The sequence below is a fragment of the Bombus vancouverensis genome, unplaced genomic scaffold, assembly GCF_051014615.1.
Source record: "Bombus vancouverensis nearcticus unplaced genomic scaffold, iyBomVanc1_principal scaffold0028, whole genome shotgun sequence".
Taxonomy (NCBI): Eukaryota; Metazoa; Arthropoda; class Insecta; order Hymenoptera; family Apidae; genus Bombus; species Bombus vancouverensis.
The window spans coordinates 738,628-763,467 of NW_027468919.1; the positions used below are offsets into that span (position 1 = coordinate 738,628).

Genomic DNA, 24,840 nt, shown 5'->3' on the forward strand with positions numbered 1-24,840 from the left:
ACGCCCGGAGGAAAGCCGACCGGCTGCACCACCAAAAGCGTTGTGCTTTCACCGCCACATGCCGGGACACATCGCGTCTCGCTGTCCATCGCGGCGAGAAGAAAAACATTGCCCCGAGGACGAGCGCCGGGTCGACGCCTGCGTGGTGGAAGCCCCGACGGGTAGACTAAGCCAGCAGGCCACACACGAGGACGTGTAAGTGTCAGGATGGCCGAGTCGGAGACGAAAGGACGCCGGGGCCCCTCTGGAACTTCAGGACAACACCCTAACCTTGCAACCTAGAGCCTAATATAGCCATAACGAAACAATCGCAAGTATCCAAACCGATAGCAATCGTACGTCGATCGGAGGACCGTGTGTACTGAGACACTCGACCGGAGTCTTGTTTCGGTGGCGTCGTTGGGATGACGAGCAGTCTTGCTAGAGAGCTGATCGGTGAAGGAAGTCGAGTGCCTTCCGAGCAGGGAGTGGTGGACGTGTGAGTTAGAGCAAGGGAACCTGTCCTCCCGTTGGTCACGGATTCGTTATCAAGCCTGAGGCCCTCGTCACTAGTGTAACTATCGACAATAAAGGTACCCCACGCGCGACCGGACGATGCAGAACTTCAACGCAGAACCGCTACCCCTCCCGCGAGCCCTCCACGGGAGGGCGCCTCGAGCTCGGACTCGGAGACTCAGACTCGACATATATATTATTATATATATTATATATACTATTATATCTATATAATATATGTATTTATATCTATAAATATATGTATAAATATGTCTATTTAAAAAAATAAAGTTGACCTTCATATATCGCCAATAATATCGCGTGCGTAAAAAGAAACTAATTACATTTCATTCTTTTTTTACATTTATTTATTTTTTATTATTATTTTTTTCACAACTAATTACATTTAATTATTACATTTACATACATTTAACTATTATTACATACATTTACATATATTTAATTATTATTTTTTTCATAATTATATCTCGTCTGAAATATTTTTCGACATAATTAATTGTTTCAAAAACACATATTCCAGCCTTCTAAATGATTTATTTTGCGTATTATACGAATTATTCCATCTATAAATAAATTGTTCTCTCTACACACAAACACGCACACAGTCTGTTAATTACACGAGTTAATTGTAACATTTTTCTCGATAAGTTGACAGAGCAAGGAAAATGAGCGACAAACATACCTACAAACTAATCTACTTCAATGCCCGTGGTCGTGCCGAACATATACGGTACATATTTGCATATACTGGCATCGAGTATACCGACGAGAGGATCCCCGAAGAACTCTGGCCTGAATACAAGGATTGTAAGCGTGAAGAATCGATTTTTACTTTCATCGTTCAACTCTCAGATATCTACCATTTACTCAAACTTTTCTGTATATAAAACTTTCGTTTCACGTGCAGGCTAAACTTACTTAAAGTAAAATTTCATACGGAATAAAGTCGAACCTTTCATTAAGTTTTGCTTCCGTAATGTCGTGTTTATCGAATACCAACTTAATTCACTTACGATTCTCGAATTTTTGTGTTGCAATCTTTATTGTTTTCAATGAATCGAAGCATTTCGAATATTTTGAGAAAACCGTAAATAGGTGACTTAAAATAGGAATACAAAAATACTTCTACGTTTCTCGTTAATTTAAAAACTTTTTAGGACTTGTCGGAAAAAAAGGATAAAAAATTGAAATCAGTTCGGAAATGAACAAGAACATAGCTAAAAAGTCGAAAGAACAAAGCAGACATAAAATTCGGTCTTCCGTAGCGACATTTCTATCGTAAATAGTATAATAAAAGTTTTACGCAGCATAGTCTTCGATATAATCTTATATGTCGCTTGCAGATAGAGAAACAAAAAATCAACGTAAGTCTGTAAATCAATCCTGTCGGTGTAAAACACAAAATTACGTTCGCAAGAGACATTCGATTTATATTCCTTGCATTTCAATTTTCATTACAAGAACCGTGTACATTTTCTAATATTTTTTCCGTGTCTGGTATTATCTTTTATCCTTGATTTTAAAAACTTCTGTTCTTCCCAACAGTCAAAAACACGCGATACCCTGTCCATCGTAATCGTAAGAAAAGAAAAAAAGGAGAAAGAAGACATTTCTGCATTTCTTTACTAGGCCATGTTGATTAAAACCGAAATGATTTCGATTCATCTATTCACAAGAACGCAACGGCCTCGGAAGCTGTGTTGTGATTTCCTATCGATCGTTTCCCTCTACACAGTGTTCATATGAGCCATGTTTGTTCTTAGCAATGCCTTATAAAAAGCTGCCTGTGCTGGAGATAGACGGGAAACCGGTAGCGCAGAGTAACGCTGTGGCGCGATACTTGGCGAGGAAGTACGATCTAATGGGAAAGGACGAATGGGATGCGATGATATGCGACGAGCTCGTCGATACTCTTGGAGATTTGAAGCAAGGTGAGTAACTGATGAGATGACTTTGCATTTGTCTCACCACAGAGACAGACGTTCAAGAATTCATTGTGAAAAGACGAGTACAAACAAGATACGTATGTCTTTCCGTTAAGCGAATGTTACAGTTTGTTTGCAAAAGTCAGTTTTTAGATTATAGAATCGTAGATAGAATTTAGAGGATAGAAACTTTTAGTAGTCACTTTTAGTTTAGTAAAGTCTTATCGACAATAAGCAGACTACGTTATGATACAACGATTCCAACTAAAGATTTCTATCGACATCACGAATTCGATGGCTTCCAAATTTTCTGCTCTGCAATCTCAGACGCTCAACTCGAAAGAATCTTTTAGATCCCCCGACAAACACTCGACTCAGGTTATCTATTATCGTAATCTTTCTACGGGATTTTTTTTAACTGCGTTGCGTTAACGAATAACGGGATAACATCACGTTTCTCTCAACGCCTTTCAACGTTCTACAACTTTTATTCTTTGCAAATCCCTGTCTCTATATGATAAACGCTGGTTATCCGCGGAAGGAGCGAGGACAACGAAGTGTTACTCAATGATCAAAGACAGGAAGATCCTGGTACGCGATAACGTTACTAATTTCCAATTACGATATGTGTGATTACGTAACATCTGCTGTCTGCATAATGCGTTAACGATCCGCGCGTTGATCGCATAAATATAAATCGAAGGGAATGGAATCGCTCGAAACTCATGCAACTATCCGCAGGTGTTTAAAATCGTGTTTTTACACCGCCAACGTAACGTCACGCCAGTCGAATCGAAAAATTATTACTAGACAGAGAAGGTGAACAAAAAACGAGGTAAATAGGCTACCGATTGAATAATATCATAACGATCGTATCTCTGGTTTTTGCTCGTCTTTTATATTTGTTTCAAATGTATAAAATATAATCGTATCGATATCGTCCACGATTAAAGCTATCCATCCGCCATCGACGAGGAACGAACGATTATATTTTATCATTTATGCGAATCCTTCTCTTCTCTTCTTTCTCTATTTACGCCCCTCGCCTTGCTTCGTACCGCCGATGATTCACAATTCGATGCACCTGAACAGCTGGAAGGTCGCAGATTTTTCCGTACGATAACAAACGTGTTTTTGATGGCCTGCTTTAAACCGTGACGATCGCCATGACGTGCATCAATTGTCGAATGATGTAGTGCGACGATACTCCTACGCAACTTTTTTTTACGCTGTTTTTCCCTCTATTTTTTCTTCCTGTGTGTTATCACATGATCATGAGATACCTGTATAGAAGATGCAAAGAGTCTGTGAAGAATTTACAGATATTTAAGATTATCATAATGATTAAGCAAAAGCTAAGACGCAAAATATTGCTCAAGATGTAATTATGTAATATTTACTCAATTTCTAGAAGACTGTTTATATCTTGTTGTTATTCTTGATATGGAGATAAATATAGTATACTTTATTAAGACCTAGATAAAAGACTTTTTTCTCGTTTCTCTTCTCTTACTTAATCACTAAGAGTTATATAACGTTTATTCGATAATTCTGCTTCTCCTGACCTTTCCACAAATGGTTGTTTATATCTCGACATTCTTGGTACTTTTAATCAAATTTTAATAACAGTACTTTACTCGCCAGAAGTAAATAAAAAAGCTCTAAGTAGAAGCAAGGATTTACTTACCTTTCCTTTCTCGAATCTCAGTTAGCAATGTTGTTCCTCTTGAAAGATTTTCCAAGTTTCCAAGACAATTTCCACGCTGGTAACATTGTATATATTTCAAGTATCGTGAACCACAGGAACTTGTTGAGGCAATATTGAAGAAAGCAAAGAGAATGAAGAAATTGTAGGAACTATGAGAGGCTACTCCTTCTTTCACAACTTATTTTCTCTTCGTTTGGGGGGAAAAACACAAATGAACGTAACGGTTGGTTTCATATACGTTTCAGCTATCTGCTACTATCGCATGGAGGAGAATCCTGAAAAGAAGGAAGCGAGGAAGAATCAACTTTTGAACGAAACAATACCATTTTACTTGACTAAATTCGACCAGATTATTGGCAAAAATAAAGGATATATCATTCCTTCTACCGTAAGATTTTTTATCCAAATTTAATGTTAAAATTTTTAGTCTTTGTGCAAACTGGGCCATGTTGTCCATAAAAAATTATTGAAACTTTGTTGCGACAAGACAGCTTTAATTGTTGAGAGCAGAGTGTATCTTTAAAATTCACTCCTGTTAGTTTATGTACAAATGAATTTGCCAAGATTTTCAGCTTTTAGATAATTATTCATGTATCTTCCTCATCAAGTTTGATAGAAATTATTACTATCGTAATCAAAGCAAAGATTAAGATATGTAAAATCATTTCTCTGGATCTGACACTCTTGTTTAATGAGTGATAAATGATACCATTCGAAATATCATATTTATATAATATATAATGATACTTATAAGTGTAATCACTTAAGTACAGATATCTGAATTTTTCTCACTGTCACTGACATAGATACGTATTATCGTTCCTTAGATTACTTGACCAGTTTATTTCTTTCATCACTGTGTTATTATATAATAATAATAAATAGTCACATTAAATTAATTTAGTATGATTATGTTGTTTAATAATACGTGTTTCATTGCAAAATATTTAGCGATTGAAGGGCTCATAGGAAACATGAAAGTGAAAGAATACTAGAATCTATAGTTTACGATTTCAATTTCTTTAACGAGATATTTATCATATTACACAATTCCTGTAAATGTATTTGTAATTATATCGCCGAAGAATTGTATTTAATTAAGGTATGAAGTTGTGGAATCGTGAGAATTATTATTTTTATAGAACTGTCTAATTTCCATTCGACATTGATTCAGGATACACATTACTCACCGACGCACTCGCTATAGCGCAAAGACGCATAGCAACACTGGAGGCGGCGGTATAGGCACTCCGAAAAGAGCCGGCCTCGCGCCCCACCGCGGATGAGAGCAGCTACAGGGCGCGTCTCGCTGCAGTCAAACACCATGCAGAGGAGATGAGATCCTTGCTGCACCGACTGGAGGAACGACTGCAGAGAATAGAAAAAGGAGAAGGAAACCACGGTGTCGGAGGCATTCCAGGCCAAGGTGTCTGACTACCTCTACATATTCATGAAGGTGGTCGCACCTGTACCTGGAATGCCGACGACAAACGACGAGCACGGCCCGCCGAGGGAGAGGCGCGCGCGCCCACCGCCCAGATGGAAAATAAAAGAAAGGAATGAAGATCTACTCCGGGCGGCTGCTATAGCAACAGCTTGGAGCTGGGAGGCCTCGACAACGACGACCGAAGCAGACGTGGAAGAGGAGGCCGAGAACCTCCGCCAAGCCACGACAGCAATCTGCGACGCACCCATGCCACGGGCCACACCGGGCACGGTGCGAAGCGGAGCAGTTTACTGGTGGAACCCCGACATCGCGGAACTGAGGACGAGATGTGTCCGGGCCCGAAGACAGTACCTAAGGGCCCGCCGCTGGCGACGACGCGACGAAGAAGAAGTCTCCTTGCGCTACCGGGCGTACCGCGCGCTACGGCGCTCGCTACAAAAGGAAATTGAAAAAGCGAAGGACCGTGCTTGGTCCGAACTGGTCGAAATAGTCGAGTCGGACCCATGGGGAAGGCCATACAGGACGGTGACACAGAAACTACGCGCGAAGGGCCCCCTGACAACGACGGAGATGGAACCTGCGCTGCTGACGCGGATCACCGGAACGCTCTTTCCCCCACAAGAAAACAGAGCGGTGGAACGGCCACGGGAAACGACACGACCGCTGGAATGGAGGGACGACTGGGAAGTCACGGAGGAGGAGATATGGGAGGCTACCAGAAGAATGACCTCCCGCAACGTGGCACCGGGCCCGGACGGAATCCCTGGCCGGATCTGGAGGGAAGTGATGGGGGTCATGGCCCCCAGACTCCGGCACCTCTTCACAAGATGCCTGAGGGAGGGAGTCTACCCCCGGGCGTGGCGGACGACGAGACTGGTCCTGCTCCATAAAGAGGGCCAACCGACGACCTCGCCGTCAGCGTACCGGCCGCTATGCCTACTGGACGAGGTCGGCAAACTACTCGAGAGGGTAGTCGCCGCCCGTTTGGAACGACACATAGCGGGCCAAGTGCCAGGTTTGCGCGAAAGCCAGTACGGCTTCCGGAAGGGGCGCTCGATGATTGACGCGGTCAGACGCGTACGAGCGATTGCGGAGGACATGGTCTCCCGGAAAGGCGTGGCGCTGGCGGTTTCCCTGGACATCGTCAACGCGTTCAACATCATGCCATGGGATAGGATAGTGACGGCCCTGGAGCACTTCGAGGTTCCCAGCTACCTCGTCCGATTGATCCGAGCCTACCTCGACGACAGGTGGGTGTGTTACACCAGTAAGGAAGGAGAGGAAAAGCGATCCGTCGAGCGTGGCGTCCCACAGGGCTCTGTGCTGGGCCCCATACTATGGAACGTTGCGTACGACGAGGTACTGCGATGCCCGCTACCCCAGGCGCGGCCATGATATGTTATGCGGACGACACCCTAATCCTGGTCGAGGGTCGTGGCTGGCACGAGACGCTGCGCATTGGCGAAATCGCAACGGCCTGTGCGATCCGTGCCGTGAACGAACTGGGCCTGAGAGTCTCCCCTGCGAAGTCGGAGGCCACCTGGTTCTTTGACAGGAAGAGGCGAGGGACACCACCGCCCGGCCTATGCATAAACATGGCAGGTAAAACCGTCCGGGTGGGATCACAGATGAAGTATCTGGGACTCACCATCGACAGCCAGTGGACGTTCGAGCTGCACTTCGACTCTCTGATCCCGAAGGTGTCTGCGGCTGCCAGTGCCCTGTGCGGCCTACTACCGAACATCGGCGGGGCCGGAGACGCGGTGCGCCGACTTTACGAGGGCGTCGTTCGGTCACGAGTGATGTACGGGGCCCCAGTATGGGCGGACGACCTGATGGCAAGCCGTCGCAGCATTCTGCTCCTGAGAAGGCTGCACAGAGTGACCGCCATCAGAATCATTAGGGGATACCGGACGGTGTCTCACGCGTCGGCGTCCACCCTAGCCGCGCCCCCCCCCCCCCCCCGTGGGAGCTGCGGGCGCTGGCGCTCAAAAAGAGATACACCCGCCGGAGAGAATGGCATCCGGGAGAAGACCCCACCGAGCAGGCGGCTCCAAACGACACAGGAACCGCCGAAGAGGACACATGGAACCTGTGGCGATCCCAACTGATCAACGGGAGAAGCGAACACCGAGGCGCGGTAGCGGTCCTACCAAACTGGGAGGCATGGAGGAGCCGCCACGGCCTCCCACTCACATTCAGGATGACACAAGTGATCACCGGACACGGCGTGTTCGGTGAGTTCCTGAAGAGAATAAGGCGAGAGACGACAGACACCTGCCACCACTGCGGAGAGGGCAGGGACACAGCGCAGCACACCCTGGAGCTCTGTCCGGCGTGGGAGCTGCCCCGCTACACCCTGCGGCACGCCATAGGAGAAACGTTGACACCCTCAGCGATTGTAGAAGCGATGTTGAGAGGGTCACAGGAATACGAGGCCGTCCGCCTCTTCTGCGAGCGAGTTATGCTCGCGAAGGAGCGAGCGGAAAGGGAGAGAAAAAAAAACTCTCACCCCTGCAGGATAAGACGATGGAGAAGGATGGCAGTCAGACGACCCAGAGCCGCCCCGCCACCACCCCAACGGACTACGACCAGAAGAAGTGACAGCGCTAGGGGCAACGACCTCCCCCTAACGCCTACTCAATAGCCGGCTCGAACAAGAGAACGCGAGAAGGGGGTGCAATTGAAGTTAATTCATAAGAGGTTCCTGGAGCACCCCTGTCACGCGCATAAGATGTTCATCGTGGAGTTTTAGTCGGTAGGAGTCCGACACTACTCTGCCGTTACGCGATTATTGCAGCAGCGGAGTGTCCATGAGGATTTCTCCACGTACAAAAAAAAAAAAAAAAAAGTTCGCGGAACACGTGAACGTCTAGAATCTGCCGGAGGTCGTCGACCAAACTGGTTTCCGGCGGGCCCCCGGAACGCTAAGAAATCGTCGATCTACAAAGCGATAGTTTCGCATTGGCCAGGGTGATTCAATGGAAAACAAGCTTAACGAACGATTTTCCTCGTTGACGCATCGCAGAAAACCAGATCTCGCGTGCGTCGTCAAGAATGGTAACACGATTCGTTGGAATCGTGCCATCCAGACTTCCTATCCTTTCACCGGTAATTCCTTACGTTCTTGAAATAGAACACGTGAAAAAGACGTTGATAATAGTATAACTATGGTATCGCGATTTCCAACTATTTTTATCTCGTCGCAAACTGGTTACAGGTATCTCCCCCACTCCCGTACGACACGATATTTACATATGCATTTACATATACAACGCGATACCTGGGTTTTCTTGATTCAATAAACACAGTTGTTTCGTGCAAGTTATCAGATATTATATTGTGGTTTTAAAGAAACAAATTGCCGCGATGCGATACGTTATCACAGCTGAGAAAATGGAAATCTCCGTGCAAGTGGAAGATTCTGTCGTCGAGAATATTTATTGCGACCTGCATGGAAAACAAACAGGCTTTCGAGAAGTCTGGTTTAAACTACGTGCACGTGACTTGAACAGATATGTACATATGCATATAAATTGTCTCCTATAGAAGGTGGTTAATTCTAGACATCGAAAGGAACGTCTTTAATGAAAACATGTATTGATTTGTTATACGATCAACATGATTATTGACCATTTCGATCTGACCGAGCTGAAAATGTCTATCGCGTAACAGGGTAAATTCGAACATAAAGAAACTATGTAGGATCGTTCGTTACGTATAACTCAAAAATTCAAATAAGACAAATTGCACATAAAGTGTCACTTACTTTTGTTTGTCTGTGAGGTTCCATCGTTCGAGTTCCGGAACGGTACACCAGTGTTCAGCTGGCAATAGCGTGATGAAGAACTGCGTGAAGTAGAGGAACGCGTAGACGAAGGTGAAGGGCAGGAGCATGGTGAAAAGGAACCATTGATAGCGGCTGGCCTCGCCAACGTACGGTAGTATGTCGTCGAAGGTTTCGATCTTCGGACGTTCGCCCTCCTCGGCTTTTACGGACTCCACCATGACTGTCATTATCTCGATATCTGCGAATCAATGATCCTCGATCACCTACTTAACTCGAATTACACGTTACGAGGAAACTAAGTTCAAGGTGAATGGGGTATTATTAGGTCGTCGAATAAATTCGTGTTGCAATGCGTTCATACCTTTTTATGTGTTTTACGAATACAGATCGATAAACGATCAAGGTGATCGATCTTATGATATACAGTGGCTCACGGAAGTACTCGAACACTTTCATATCACGAAACGTTCTATAATTTCGTTAGCACTCTAACGAGATACGATTATCGAGATTATAATAGTAAAATTTGGAATCAATCTGAGATTGTATATTGAAGTTACATGAGACAATGTATATATATTTCGCAAATATATATGTTAAATGAAAAATTAATATGTATATAACACATGATGATGATTTTACTACGTACATCGTGGCTTATTATTCTTATTAATTTAGCGAATAATTGACTGCTCAAATACTCTGGTAATTTTTATATATAAAATAACAATAATATATGTTTCCAATAAATATATGTAATTTCTATATACACGTTTAGATCTGTTTCAAATTTTCTCAATGTAATTACGACGATCGTGTCTCACTTCAGTGTCAATGAAATTTCAAAGTGTCTCGTATAAAAATCACCAAAGGTTTGTTTAAGTGCCCGAGTACTTTCATGTGAGCGACTGTTGTTTTAGTAGCAAGTTCTCTTATGTCTATCTCTTCGTTACATTTAGCCGGATAATTTCTCATGTTTATCAACGTGTTATGATCTTTCTCTTCTTAAGCGGAGAAATCTCTTCTTCGCTAAATTTTCTTAAACGGGTTCAAGGTGAGGTGAACCACATTGTTGAAATCAAGATGAAGAAGATGAAATCTAAAGTCGAGATGAAAGGAAGTAGATGTTTGTATTGTCTAGATATATTGCCATGCTACTTTTTGACACGATAATATCTTAGGTAAAGGCTAATTCAAGGTGATACAGAGTGTACTGGAAAAAGTGATTTGAATTTGCTAGAGAGGAAGAGAAAAGGAAAGATCCTTGAACATTTTTGCAAGGTTATTGCAAAATGGAGGATACTATCGAAGGCTTATTGCTGTCACTTGTACGTTCTAACTGGAGTGTCCTTTAAATAATTTGCTTCTTATTAGATCCTTTTTGCAAATAGGAAGATAATATTTTTGGGACGTGAGGATTGTTAAATAAAAATGTAATGTAATCAGATGTAAATTGTCATTGGAATAGAAGAGTTTGTTTAGAAGAAATGATCATGAAATACACAAAATGTATCGTGCGTAATGTGTAAATAATAATTAATTCCAAAGACAATTAATGAAAATTTTAAATAATAGAGCACCATACCTCCGGTTCCTGCTTATTTTGACACTGTGCAGAATGTCACACGATTGTTGCCTTTTTTTTTTAAGATTATTCAGTTAAGAAACAAGCACCAATAAAAATGCAATTATAGTTAATTATTAAAAAATCCAAGTAGGTATTACATAAATAAAATTATCAAGGAAGATATTTATCGTAAAGATTGTGTGCTTATGAAAGAAGTAAACGAAATTATTGTAGCTCCATAGTAATTTGTATTAATCTTTGAATCTTGTTTAAATAAAATTTTCGATAAAAATTTGATTCTATCAGTGAACGATTACTACAGTTAATTACTGGATAATTAAAACAAGTAAGTAAAATTATTGTTACAATAATCCCGACAAATTCGTGATATTATTCAACTAGAATCGTTAAGAAAAAATTCGACACCATTAGCGAACGCCATTTTACTTTTACTTCACGAAGGCCAACGTTATAAACGTTGAATCAAGAGCAATCATTTTCAATATAAAATATACGCGCGAAAGCTTTTGCTCCCTTTGATAATTGAATCCTTAATTTGCCGCCAATTAAACTCTTTCCCAACCACCTTCGTCTTCTAAGAAACCTTTCATACCCCAAAGAGAAATCCACTTTTGCACAAACTCGCTTTTTTTCAACCATCGTACAACATGATATGATATTTACACCGTGCAATTTACACGATTCAGATCTCAATCTCAATCTCGATGATTACATCGATTATAAAATCGTTCCTGCAAGTTTTAAGTGATTAATTATTTCTTTATTTGATGAAATATTATTTATTATTTAAATATCGTTAATTTACTGGCGTTCAATGAAATTTCTCGTAGAATTAAGTTCGTTTAAAATATTATTAATTTAATGACATTTTTTGTAAGATAATTGCGGTTAGATTTGATCTTTCACGAAATCTACGAGATGATCGCGTTCGATTAATCACCGACGTAGCGCATATGTAAAACATTTAAAACAGTCCATACATAGATGTTTCATAAGTGTAGATGGTTATTTATTACGGTTCTGTGTAATTAATGTTCGTTGCGATTACCACGAACTTAGATAAAAAAAAGAGTATTAATGACGAGAGAACCGAAAGTGACCAGTCCGTGACATAACTGTTATTTTCTAGGGGCTTGGTAACATTTGCATAAATTATTTCGCGTATACTGTAACGCACTTTACGTTACAACGGTATGTCGATGGACACGAGAAAAGAATTTTTCTGCCACAAATTGAATGGCATTTTTGGCGATAATGATTGTGTGGAATGATGATTACTTTAATTGAGATTCTAATCGAGATTCAAGTGATATATGAAGTTTGTACTTTCCAATAGGATAAATCGAGAAAAATGTCTTCGAAAGAGAATATGCTATTTTTGAATATACCATTTTTTAATAAGTCTAACAAATTCTGGATCTTTTAATTTAATTCACTGTTAAGGAAATTCGAGGATTTGGGAATACAAATTATTTGCTATATTTCCATATAATAGTTATACACCTATATTCCTCTCTAAGGACGTCTTGCACGCACGCTGGTTGCCAACCGACTAGCCTAGATTCTTCTAACATCTGGCAACAGTCTTTTGTCTCCACTGAGTCCTTGACGCCCTCTAACCCTTACACACACACTCTCATGTACAGTGTAAATGTATCACTTCCCTAACACGCCTCCTTACATTTATACTGTACACTTAATTTTATTTACATACTTGTCGAATTAACAAAATATTTAACATTTATCGCTTTCTTTACATTTCTCTTATTTTACATTCATCCATGACCTAAACCTTTCAAATTTCTCTCTACACAGTGCCTTCGTAAAAATATCCGCAGTGTTTTCTTCTGTACTTACTTTTATTATGTTTATCTTATTTTCCTTTACGTACTCGTGAACGTAGTGGTAATGAACTTCGATGTGTTTAGAATTTTTTGTAAAAGTTCCGTATTTTGCTATACTCATTACTCCAGAGTTATCCTCATAGATTTTTACAGGGTTATCGTCTACATTTACATCGAAGATTTTCATTAGTTCTCTGATAGTCATTACTTCGCTCACCGCTTCCGATAGAGCTACATACTCTGCATACGTCGAGGCTTTTGTCACACACCTTTGTTTTTTAGACTTCCATCCAATTACATTTCCATACAATCTAATTACATACCCAGAAGTCGATTTCCTATCTATATGATCTCCTGCCCAATCAGCGTCCACATAACAATCTATCGTTTCGCATTTTTCATTTCTTTTATAATGTAGCCCTAAATCTCTAGTCCGGTACAAATATTTCAATATTCGCAAGGCATATTTAAAATGTGTCTCGTTACAACAATCTTGAAATCTACTCAGATAATTCACACTATAACTTATATCGGGTCTGGTATTTACACTAATATACAGCAATGCGCCAATTAAATTCTTGTATCCAATGTCCTCTCTATTTATCTCAGCTTTTTCAATTTTTAAGTTGGTCTCCATAGGTGTACAGTACAATTTGCCGTTATGTAATTTATATTTGTTTGCTAATGATTCTATGTATTTCTTTTGGCTTAATCTCATTTCATTTTTTTAAATAATCATACTCTATATTTATTCCAAGATATTCTTTTACTTCACCTAAATCTTTCATTTCAAATTTATCAGTTAATAATTTTTTTACACTTTGTATCTTCCCTTTGTTTTTACTACAAATCAACAAATCGTCTACGTATATTAACAAATAAACAACATTTTCTCCCTCTCCATAAGTATATAGGCACAGCTCTATATTGTTCCTTTTAAAACCTAATCTCGTCACATACTTATCAAAACACTCATACCAGTCCCTCGGACTTTCTTTTAACCCATAAAGCGCTTTCGATAATTTACAAACTCTATTCGTTCCGTCCGCATATCCCTTTGGTTGATTTACATATACCTCCGAGGTTACTTCACCATTTAAAAAGGCAGTTTCTACATCCATTTGCTCAATTATTAATCCATTTTGACAACAATATGATAGCAATATCTTAAAGGTCTGATTACTCGCCACTGGAGAATATATGTCATCGGCTACGTTTCTTTGTTGAAATCCCCTTACCACTAATCTAGCCTTATACCTGTCCTCTGATTTTTTCGTGTAAACCCATTTTACATCTAATACTTCTTTGCCTTTTACCCTTTCTACCAATTTCCAAGTTTTATTCTTATAGAGACATTCTATTTCCTTATCCATAGCCTGTTTCCAAACTTCATTATTTTCGCAACAAATCGCCTCCTCAAATGTACGAGGGATATCTACTTTACAATAATTTGCATGAATCTCGCAAATATTTTCCTTTTCTGGATACCTTACTGGAGTTTTCTTAATACGTGTAGATCTCCTAGGAGTGTTTGAGCTTTCAATACTACTATTATTTTCATCTTTCCTACCTTCTAACTCTTCCTTATCCATACCATCCAATGAATAGTTATCTTCGCTATCATTTCTATCTGCCTCTAATGAATTTTCCTCAAAACCGATACATTTAGTGTCTGTCTCAATGACCTCTACATGTCTAGCTATTGTTATTTTCCCACCTAATAAGACTCTGTATCCTACTTCACTATATCCTAATAGAATTCCCATATCTGCCTTTTTGTCCCATTTGGAAACTCTTTTTTGTTCTGGCCTTCTTACAAAAACTTTACTACCATATAGATGTAGATTTTTAACATTTGGTTTTTTCCCGAAGAATATTTCAAAAGGTGTCTTTCTTTCTATAGTATTCGCTAATATTCGATTTTTCAAGTATGCCGCTGTACAAACTATTTCCGGCCAGTACCTTTTATGTACTTTCGCTTCCGCTAACAAGCAACGCGCCATGTCCATCACTGTTCTATTATACCTTTCCGCTGTCCCGTTTAATTCATGTACGTATGTTGGGCAATTATTTATTCTTATACCTTTATCCCTAGCAAATTTATAAATTCGATTATTTAAATATTCTTTACCATTATCGCATCTTAATATTTTTAACCTCTTGCCCGTTAAATTTTCGGCTTCATTTACGAACTGTACGAAAGAATCAAAGACCTCATCTTTTGATTTTATACAATAGATCCTAGCTATTTTACTATAATCATCGATAAATGAAATGAAATATTTTTCTCCATTGAATCCGGTGGTCTTAAAAGGACCACATACGTCCGTATGAATAATTTCCATTATTTCCCTAGCCTTAGTTCGATTATTTTTGAAAGGTAAGTTATGCATTTTGCTTTCTATACACACCCTACATTTCAAAAGTTCCTTTTCAAATTCATTCGGTATGCCAGTCACTAGCTGCTCTTTACCCAAAATTTCTAAATATTTAAAATTTACGTGTCCTAGCATCCTATGCCATCTTTCCTTTTTACTCATACCACTACGTTCGGCGCTGTTTACTAAGTGCTTCTTCCCTTTCAATATACTTTTTATTCTATATGTCCCATTTTCTTTGAACGCTACAGCTGTAAGTTTATTATCCTCATCTATTATTTTCGCAATATTTCCTTTGGAAATAACCGTATTCTTATTGTCTGTTAGTTTACCTAAACTAATCAAATTTGCGGACATTTCTTTCGCGTAAAATACTTTCCTCATATTTATTTTATTTTGTTTTCCGAATGCTTCAAAATAACTTATAACATTCCCAACTTTTGTCGCTTTTATCGGTCTATTATCGCCTAAATATATATTTACCGGTTCTTTTAGGTCGATAGATTTATCGAAATAATTTATATCATTAATTATGTGATCCGTACAACCGCTATCTAATAGCCACACTATTTCGTTCTTACTTATCTCATTCGTCTCACTGCTGTTTGCTGCGTGCGCCGTTGCTATCCATATGCCTGCTCTTGAGTTTCCATGCTCGCCCGTGCCGGTTGTTGATTGACGATGAAAGTTTCCACGTCCTCTGCTCGTATTGCCTTTGTTCCCTCTTCCTCTGTTTCGACCACGTGTTGGCCCATGCCAATAGCCGTTACTGCTTTCCGCTTGGACGCCATTTTGACACTCTCTCGCAAAGTGTCCTAATCTTCCACATCTGAAGCATCCTTCCTTTTTTGCAGAAAAGGCGTTGGTTTGCCTTTCTCCTCGATTGGATTTATTTTTCTTCTCTGCTACCTCTATTTTATTTTTTACATACGCTACCGTTTGATCCTCTTCTTTCAATGCGTCTATTATGTCCGCTATGTAGCTGTATTCTTCGGGTAACGTATTCAGCACGTAATTCAGCTTTTCCCTCTCACTTACTTCTGCGCCCGCACTTTTTAATTCATTTATTAATTTTTCGAAATCGTTAAAGAATGATGCTGAATCACTGTAGTTCTCCAGTCTTATGTTTTCCAATCTCCTTCTGCATACGATCTGCAGTGCCGTCGACTCTTTCAAGTACATTTCATCGAACCTTTTTATTATATCATACGCCGTTTTTCCTTCCCTAACATACTCCAATTGTCTGTTCGATATTGCACTATAAATTATATTAATCGCCTTCAAATCCTTTTTGTCCCAGTCTTCATCGTCTCTTTCGTTCTTCATTCTAGTTGTAACAACCTCGCATTCCTTATATTTGAGAAACATCGTGATTCTTTGCTTCCACATTCCATAATCCTCACCATCGAATATAGGTACCATGATTTCCGATCTCTCCATTTTAATTGATTCCTTTTTTTTTCTTTTCTTACTCAAGCGTTCCTACGTGCTGGAAGTATATTTTTTTTCTGAAAGTTTTTTTTCTTTACTGAAAACTCACTCGCAAGATCGTAACCACGCACTAAGTATGTTGCAAAACTAGTAACCACGCTCTGCTACCATGTTAAGGAAATTCGAGGATTTGGGAATACAAATTATTTGCTATATTTCCATATAATAGTTATACACCTATATTCCTCTCTAAGGACGTCTTGCACGCACGCTGGTTGCCAACCGACTAGCCTAGATTCTTCTAACATCTGGCAACAGTCTTTTGTCTCCACTGAGTCCTTGACGCCCTCTAACCCTTACACACACACTCTCATGTACAGTGTAAATGTATCACTTCCCTAACATACGAATACGACATAGAATATACGAAAGGAAAAGATAACACTGCAGCCGACGCACTATCTAGAATACATGTTCTGACCAGTCGACGCGAGAACTTGAACATAGAACTCGACAAAAAGTTTCACGATTGGGAAAAATCTACCGACGCGTTACCCAAAATTCTCAAAATGACTCCGAACCGTAAATCTTTCTATCAATTATCCAAAACAGAGCTAGGAAATTACGACAGAGTCGAATGGTTAACTAAATTAAACGAAATTGTTCATACAAACGAGAAGATAGGTATAGGCGATGACAGTTTCACAGAAACCGAGAAGAACGCGATCAAACGAATTTTATTATTCCTGAACGGCACAGTAAAAGAATTAAATTTTGCATGGGAACCAATCCAAACATATAGCGCCGAAGAAATAGACGAATTATTAAAAGAAAATCACCATTTAGTAGGATACCCCGGTATACAAAAGACATACGACCGCATTCGTGAACGGCACAGAGTACCAGATTTGATGAAACGCATACAACATATAGAATCATGCGACACCTACCAAACATCTAAAACTACACGTATCAGACCGCGCGAAGAACCTTGTATCACCGACACACCCCTCGAACCAAACGATAAAATTGGTATGGACTTATTAGGCCCACTGAAAAAGACGAAGAAAGGCAATCAGTACAATCTATCCATACATGACGAACTGACAAAATACTTAATACTCGTACCACTAAAAACTCAGCAAACGGAAACAATTTGGAACGCAGTCCTCAATCGTTACATTTACATCTTTTCCGCTCCAAAAAAGATATTAACTGACCGCGGACAGAATTTTATATCTAGTTTAATGCAACAGTACGAAGACGCGTTCAAAATCAAACATATCAAAACGACATCCTTGCACCCACAAAGTAACGGATCTTTAGAACGGACACACGCAGTAGTAACAGACATGTTAAAATCGATACAGCGAAATTCGGATGAAGAATGGGACGATCAACTTAACTTTGTATGCCTTGCATATAATACAATGATGCACGACTCCACTGGTTACACGCCATTCGGACTCACATTCGGACACCAAGCCAATCCTCCCTCCACAATATCCAAGAGTCCCCAGCGCACATACGCAGACGAAGTCACGTTCCGCAAAAAGGAATGGGACTCTAGACTCCGAAACGCTCGCGAAACATTGATCAAAAGTAAACAGCGATATCAGCGCGATCAAAAACGTAAAATTATAAAACCTCAATCAGTTTTCAAAGAAGGAGACTCCGTTTTAATACATAACGATCATAAAAGGCATAAACTTGATGTGGAATGGTTAGGACCGTACACGATTGATAAAGTATGTACTCCATACTATCTGATTCAAGACAAAAAGATACACGGTAATCGTTTAAAACCTTACTTTCCAGGTCGACGCTCCTCTTTGCCGGAATAGTATCCGCGCAAATAAATATTACACCATTAGAAGGAAACTCTGTATTCGTAGAAAACATAGGAAAAGGATATTTATACAGCGACACTGCCAATGTAATAGTAGGATTAGACACTAGCGACATATACGAACAGATAAGCGCAATAGAATCATATAAATTAACGATAGACTCACGTGCAATCAGCAAACAATACGTCGAAGAGTTAGGCGGATTACAAAATCGCATCAATAACCTAAAACAACTCGCAAAACACTTGAAAGCGTTAACACATACCCGGAGCACACGAGGTTTGCTTAACATCATAGGTTCCGTATCGAAAAGTCTGTTCGGATGATGAGATCTTACGCTCATAAGCAAGGATATGGACAAACTATTCGATGATAATAATAAAATCAAGACCATAATAGCTAATCAAACAGCACTTATTAGAAAAATTATAAACTCAGAAAACCTAAACTACTTAGAGAAATCATATAGTTATATATTAAAACTACAACAACAGGCAAATATCGCTAGATTTGTGCTTAAGGTGATCATGAAAGTCGACATCGCGATGCAAACTTTACACTTCCAATTAGATGAAATACTTAACGTCATGATATTAGGCAAACAAGGAATAATTAGTCCACAAATATTCGACCCCGATGAATTCATAGAAAATTACGCTAAGGCAATAGGTAGCCAGATGTACAACCCCGCGATTTCTGCCAAAACCGAACATTTTCAATTCATACTCGACATCAGTGATCTTAAAATCTTCATAATAAATTACAAAATATTTTTCAAAATCATAGTACCTTTAGTCTCTAACACAGAATGGAACATATTACAGATATATCCTATCCCGAGTAAAAGAAATGGAGTATTTTTGACTCCAGTAGTCGAACATCAGATATATTTAACCTCAGGTCTTTCATTTATAAACGCTGATATCGAGCATTTCAACGAACTTTGTAAGAATCGAGCCGGAACCACTATATGCAAACAAACACTACCAATCCATGACAGAAATTCAAGAACCGATTGTCGCAGCGAAATAATAAACTTCAAACCACACATTGAACATTGTCAAACAACTGTACTTAAGATTGAAGACATTAGCTTTATACCGCTCAATACTAGCAACTGTTACATTGCGATACCAGCAAATCCGATAGAAATAGACACAATTTGCCAAACGAAACATACCTTACAAAAACTTGACAAGCCTTCCATCATAAGAGCCAACACTTCTTGCGATATATTTTACAAAGACGAACACACGCGTAAGGGCGAAACAACAAACGAAGTCAAATACGAAATCAAAACAAAAACCCTAGCGCTCAAAACAAACGATAGTTTCACTCATCTGTTAGATAAACTCGAGCGAGCACCGAAGATAATAGATAATTTACAAGGCTATAAAACAACGATCGATAAAATAGGCGATGAGATAGAAACTCTTTATTTCGAACATAGAATCAAAAATATACAGTATTGGGGACTAACCGCGCTCCAGATATTAGGGCACATAGCATTAGGCATACTAGGTATATATGGATTAAACAAAATAGGGATATTCAAATGCATCAGGAAATGTATACCGAACAAATTATGTATCAATCTATTTTGCTGCCGAAATGAAACCGTAATCAACAGCCACGATGCGACAGTCCCACCAGTATCACTCACCCTGGCCTCAACACCCAACATCTATATTCCAACCAACACATACCACTTAGATGAAGAGGAGGAATCAGCTGTAATTTTCAAGCCACGTCAAGTTCGATTCCACAAAAGTCTTCTGAAGAAAACTTCTGAAGAGACCAAGTTCAATCTAAGAAGGGGGAATGTCACAGGTGAAATTCGAGCAAGCCATATGATAAACCAAAATTCCGAGCGCCTTATCACATGTGACCGTCCGGTCAGCACCCGTTCTCAGCCGCCTGGTTGGCATTCGGTCACTCCAGTCGTTCTCCGAAATACATGATAAGTACAAGCAAAGCCTTCTCCCACTGCAACGAATAAAAGAATATAAATGCTCCCTTCAAAATCATCCAGTCAGTCTAAAAAATTCTTAACTAACCCAAGTATCGAAAGTGTATCATCGCAAACCGAAAATAATATTGTACAAATTGAGTAAAAATAAAAAGAACTCGATCTCCTGTCCGGAAATTGACAAGTGTCTTATTTTTATCTTAATTTTACGCGACACAGGATTAATACCTATGATAATAAAATGAGAATGAATCAAGTGGGTATATCAGTTGGCGAGGAAGCCGGGTACTTACTGCTTACTGCTCATAAGAAATTGTAAGAAATTATTAGGAGTTAACGTGTGGGGGCATAATACCAGTAATTAGAGATGAGATACCGGGGGATGTGAGATGGTGCGCCATTTGTAGACATTGACGGAGGAGAGGGACATGCCACGCGCGGCCGAGTTGCGAGTGGTTAGGCGGATAGCGTAAGTACTTCTTCGTATGTTTCTTCGTTGCATACAATGAACGATGGAGGATTAAAATGGCATGAGAATAGACGCACTGTCACACGTCGATATGGCCGATGCAAGTTAGTAAAAGTTGTCAACAATTATCAATTGGTAATCGGGAAATTATCAATTGGTAATTGGTAATTGACGCCGTATACGATCACACACGACGCGGCACATTTGTTTGTTAGATGTTTGCACTCGTGGGGCCGCGACACTTTACGGTCGCGCGATGCGTAATACTTAATTAAGATATGCACGTGGGAGGAATTTGATGCCATCTTACCCGTTGAAGCGCTAGAAAGCACGCGCACGCGCATGAGATGTGCTTCGCTGCGTCGCCATGTGGCGTAGAGAACGTATGGTCGGCTAGGTGTAAGCCCCTATTACGAAGGAATAAAGTCGGGTCGACCAGAGTTCTATTCAGATATCTTTTCATTATTTTATCGAACTATGCAAAGTGTGGGAGAAGTGTCTCAAGTTGATTATCGAAAGATGTATGGGAGTGGACCCATTTCATAGGGGACAATATGGGTTCAGGAGAAGAAGGAGTACGGTGAACGCGATTACACAGGTGATTAAATTCGCGGACACCTGCAAGAAGAAAAGGATGGTATGCTTGATGATTGCGTTGGACATCAAGAATGCATTCAACACCCTTAGTTGGAACAGCATTATTGACGAACTGACCAGGAGGTAGCTGCCTTGCAAGATCATTAGACTGGTAAAAAATTACCTGACGGACAGGAGGATAATCGTCAGCAACCAGTTTGGTACGGTGGAGTACCTGGTTGCGGCTGGAGTTCCGCAAGGATTTGTGCTGGGGCCTTTCCTATGGAACATAGTCTACGATCGGTTATTGGAAAGGCTAGATAACAGGGTAATGTTTAAGGCGGTCGCGTTTGCAGATGACCTGGCAATCGCATATGCCGTGAAGAAAAACGGAGGCGTTAGCGGAATAGTAAGGGAGATCATGAGAACAGTGTGCGATTGGTGTGCAAGAGTGGGTTTGACGCTGGCTAAGGAGAAGACGGAAATAATCCTCATTACGGGTATGAGGGCGTCCAAAGTTATCGGCCTGAATGTGGACGGCATGGCTATCAACACGGTAGAGGCCACGAAATATCTTGGCGTCATAATTGACACGAATAGGAAATTTGGCAAGCACATTGTGCGATAAAGCGGGCATCAAATAGGAGCATTACGAGGAATCCTACCGAATATTAAGGGCCCGCCTGGTTTGGCAAGAAGGCTATATTACAGCGTGTGGGAATCCATAATAATATACGGTGCGCCTGTGTGGGCTGATGCGATGAAGTATGAGAAACACAAGAAGATCATAAAAAGGGCTCAACGAACTGCCCTGTGCATCACATCCACGGCCTACCGCACCGTATCCCACACGGCGCTTTCTGTATTGACCGGGAACTTACCGATCTACATTAAAGTGCGAATGTTGACGGGGATATATGAGAGAAAGAAGATCTATAAGACCTCAGCTGTTGGAGAGGAGGTGATTGAGAGGCATGCGGAAAAGAAAGAAGATTTGGAAGAAGTAAAGAAGAAGGCCTCAACGGAGTGGCAGGCGGAATGAAGCATGTATAATGAGGATAATGTGACCAGGAGATTAATAAGTAATGCGATCATATTCGCCAGGAATAGATGAGACATCGATCACGTGACACGGCATCTTCAACAGCTACCGTAAGAGGATCGGTAAGGAGGTCGACACGAAGTGTTGGGATTGTGGAGACCCGAATGACGACGCCGAGCATGTCTTATTCGCGTGCCCTAAATGGATCAATAGAAGAATCGAGTTCGAAAACTTCTTGGGTGTCAGGATAAGCGTGGACAACTTGGTGGACACTGTAGTTACCAGGGATAAATACTGGAGGAAGTTCAGAGAGTTCTGTAAGGGCATAATGAGATATAAAAGGGATATGGAGAAGGCAATGGAGTCAGCGAATAGGAGGGGCGCCACCAGTACGCGACGATAATATGCGGCGACACGGTTGAGGACAACCCTGATGAATGCTGATCGGCTCTGCTGGGGTTGTCTGTGTCTAACAAATCAGAGGAAAGAGGAGGGGTTTTTAGTGGGTACGACGATGTCATCTGGAGTCCCACATAACCTGGTGACGCGAGTCACTGGGTATGCTTAAATTCATTTTCCTCCCCTCGCGCAAAAAAGGCCCCACCGACTTGGAGGAGGAGTTCATCCTTGGTACCGGTGGGCGTGAAGAATGCTGTGCCACACAAGCACTTTGGGGGGCTTTTTTTTATTAACGTGGAGGAAGTCCGCACGGACACCAAGTCGCTTCTGGGGAAAAGCGGCTTGGTAGTGCCGGACGCCAACCGACTAAAACCTCCACGATGACCGTCCCGGCTGCGATCGAAAAGGGCCCGGGAACCGGTGTGAGCGATACATCCTCCCCCCCCCCCCCGCCGAATACCACGGCTTAATGGAGTGGTGTGTGGCCATTGTCACACCGCGCCTCGTCGCCGGAGCCGCCGGGCTGCTTTGCGGCCCCGGGGCGCTGAGTTGCCAGCGCCTAAGTTTGCACCCCATAGGGGGGTGCGGCGGACCTAGCGCGCCTCACCGAAGCGCGTCCATGGCCTCTGCCGCGCCCTCGCCGGTCAATCCTCTCAGGGTGAGAGTCCGCACCCTCACCCTCTCCGCAACCTCTTTTCGAAGCATAACTTGCTCATAGAAGGAGGTCTTTTTACAGCGTCTAATTTCTTGGGGTTTGGTTTAACTCCTTCGGATGAAACTACCTACATGGCCTAAGTATTCTAGTTTGGGTTTTACGAATTCATATTTGTCCGGTTGCCAACATTTTACCAATTATCTCGAAACGATTTAGGAGAATACGACGAGACACTTTGGATCAGAAGACTTTACAAAATTCTTAAAGATACAACAAAAGTCGGCAAAGGAAATAACGATTTCACTGAATTAGAGAAAACACAGATTAAACTCATGCTAATATATTTTAACGACACGTACAAGAAAATTACTTATGCACCTAATCCCACCTTAAAACTAGACGAAAACGAAATAATACAAGCAATAAATGAAAACCACAACGACACCGTAGGACATTTAGGGATACAGAAAACGTATCAACGGATCAAGGATAAATTCAAAATTTCCGGACTTTTAGAAAGAGTAGAAAACTTTGTGAAAACATGCGACATATGTCAAAAGGAGAAACTACCACGTATCAGACCCAAAGAATCCCCACAAGTCTCAGACACGCCACTTAACCCTAACGACAAAATCGCTATGGACATCATAGGACCGATGATGACCAAACCAAACGCGATGAAAACCAAACGCGGAAACCAATACATACTTTCAATTCACGATAAACTTACGAAATATCTGATATTAGTCCCCCTTAAAACGCAGCGAACTGAATCCATAATTAACGCGCTCACTGAACACTATATTTACGTATTTTCGGCATCAAAGACGATCCTAACAGACCAGGGACAAAATTTTGTTAGCGATTTAATGACGAAATTTGAAGAAGCTTTTAAAATCAAACACATCAAAACAACTTCATTTCACCCACAAAGTAACGGATCCCTCGAAAGAACGCATGCCTCAGTTAAAGATTTAATTCGTACTGCATTACACGACAATGACAAAGAATGGGATGAAGTACTTAATTTCATTTGTTTAGGGTACAACACCGCGAAACATGAAGGAACAGGATTCTCTCCCTTTGAATTGACCTTTGGGCGAAAAGCTAACTTACCTTCCGCAATATCCAAATTCCCCACACTTACCTATGGTATGTACTCACTTTGGCAGAAATAGTTGAATAAATATTGGGAAACAGCTCGCAAAACGCTCATTCAGAATAAGCAACGATACAAGCGAGACTAAGAGAGA

General features: G+C 40.9%; 1 protein-coding gene across 7 annotated transcripts in view; it reads right to left on the reverse strand.

Moving 5' to 3' along the window:
- LOC143304254 (uncharacterized) overlaps window positions 1-9,960 on the reverse strand; it is a 126,964-nt gene extending 117,004 nt beyond the window's left edge. The window contains exons 1-3 of one of the 7 annotated variants that reach the window (XR_013060975.1): window positions 9,366-9,955; window positions 4,129-4,424; window positions 1,031-3,724 (exon numbers count right to left, since the gene is read on the reverse strand). Coding sequence is in view for 5 of the 7 variants with exons in the window: in XM_076626653.1 (XP_076482768.1) it covers window positions 7,371-7,467; window positions 9,366-9,613 (345 nt within the window). In the remaining 2 variants the exon portion in view is untranslated. Of the gene's footprint in view, window positions 1-1,030; window positions 3,725-3,754; window positions 4,047-4,128; window positions 4,425-7,355; window positions 7,468-7,904; window positions 7,956-9,021; window positions 9,047-9,365 lie in introns of those variants that run through there. The other 6 variants (XR_013060976.1, XM_076626653.1, XM_076626655.1 and 3 more) reach the window with 6 other exon arrangements.
- Between the last annotated feature and the right edge of the window lie 14,880 nt (window positions 9,961-24,840).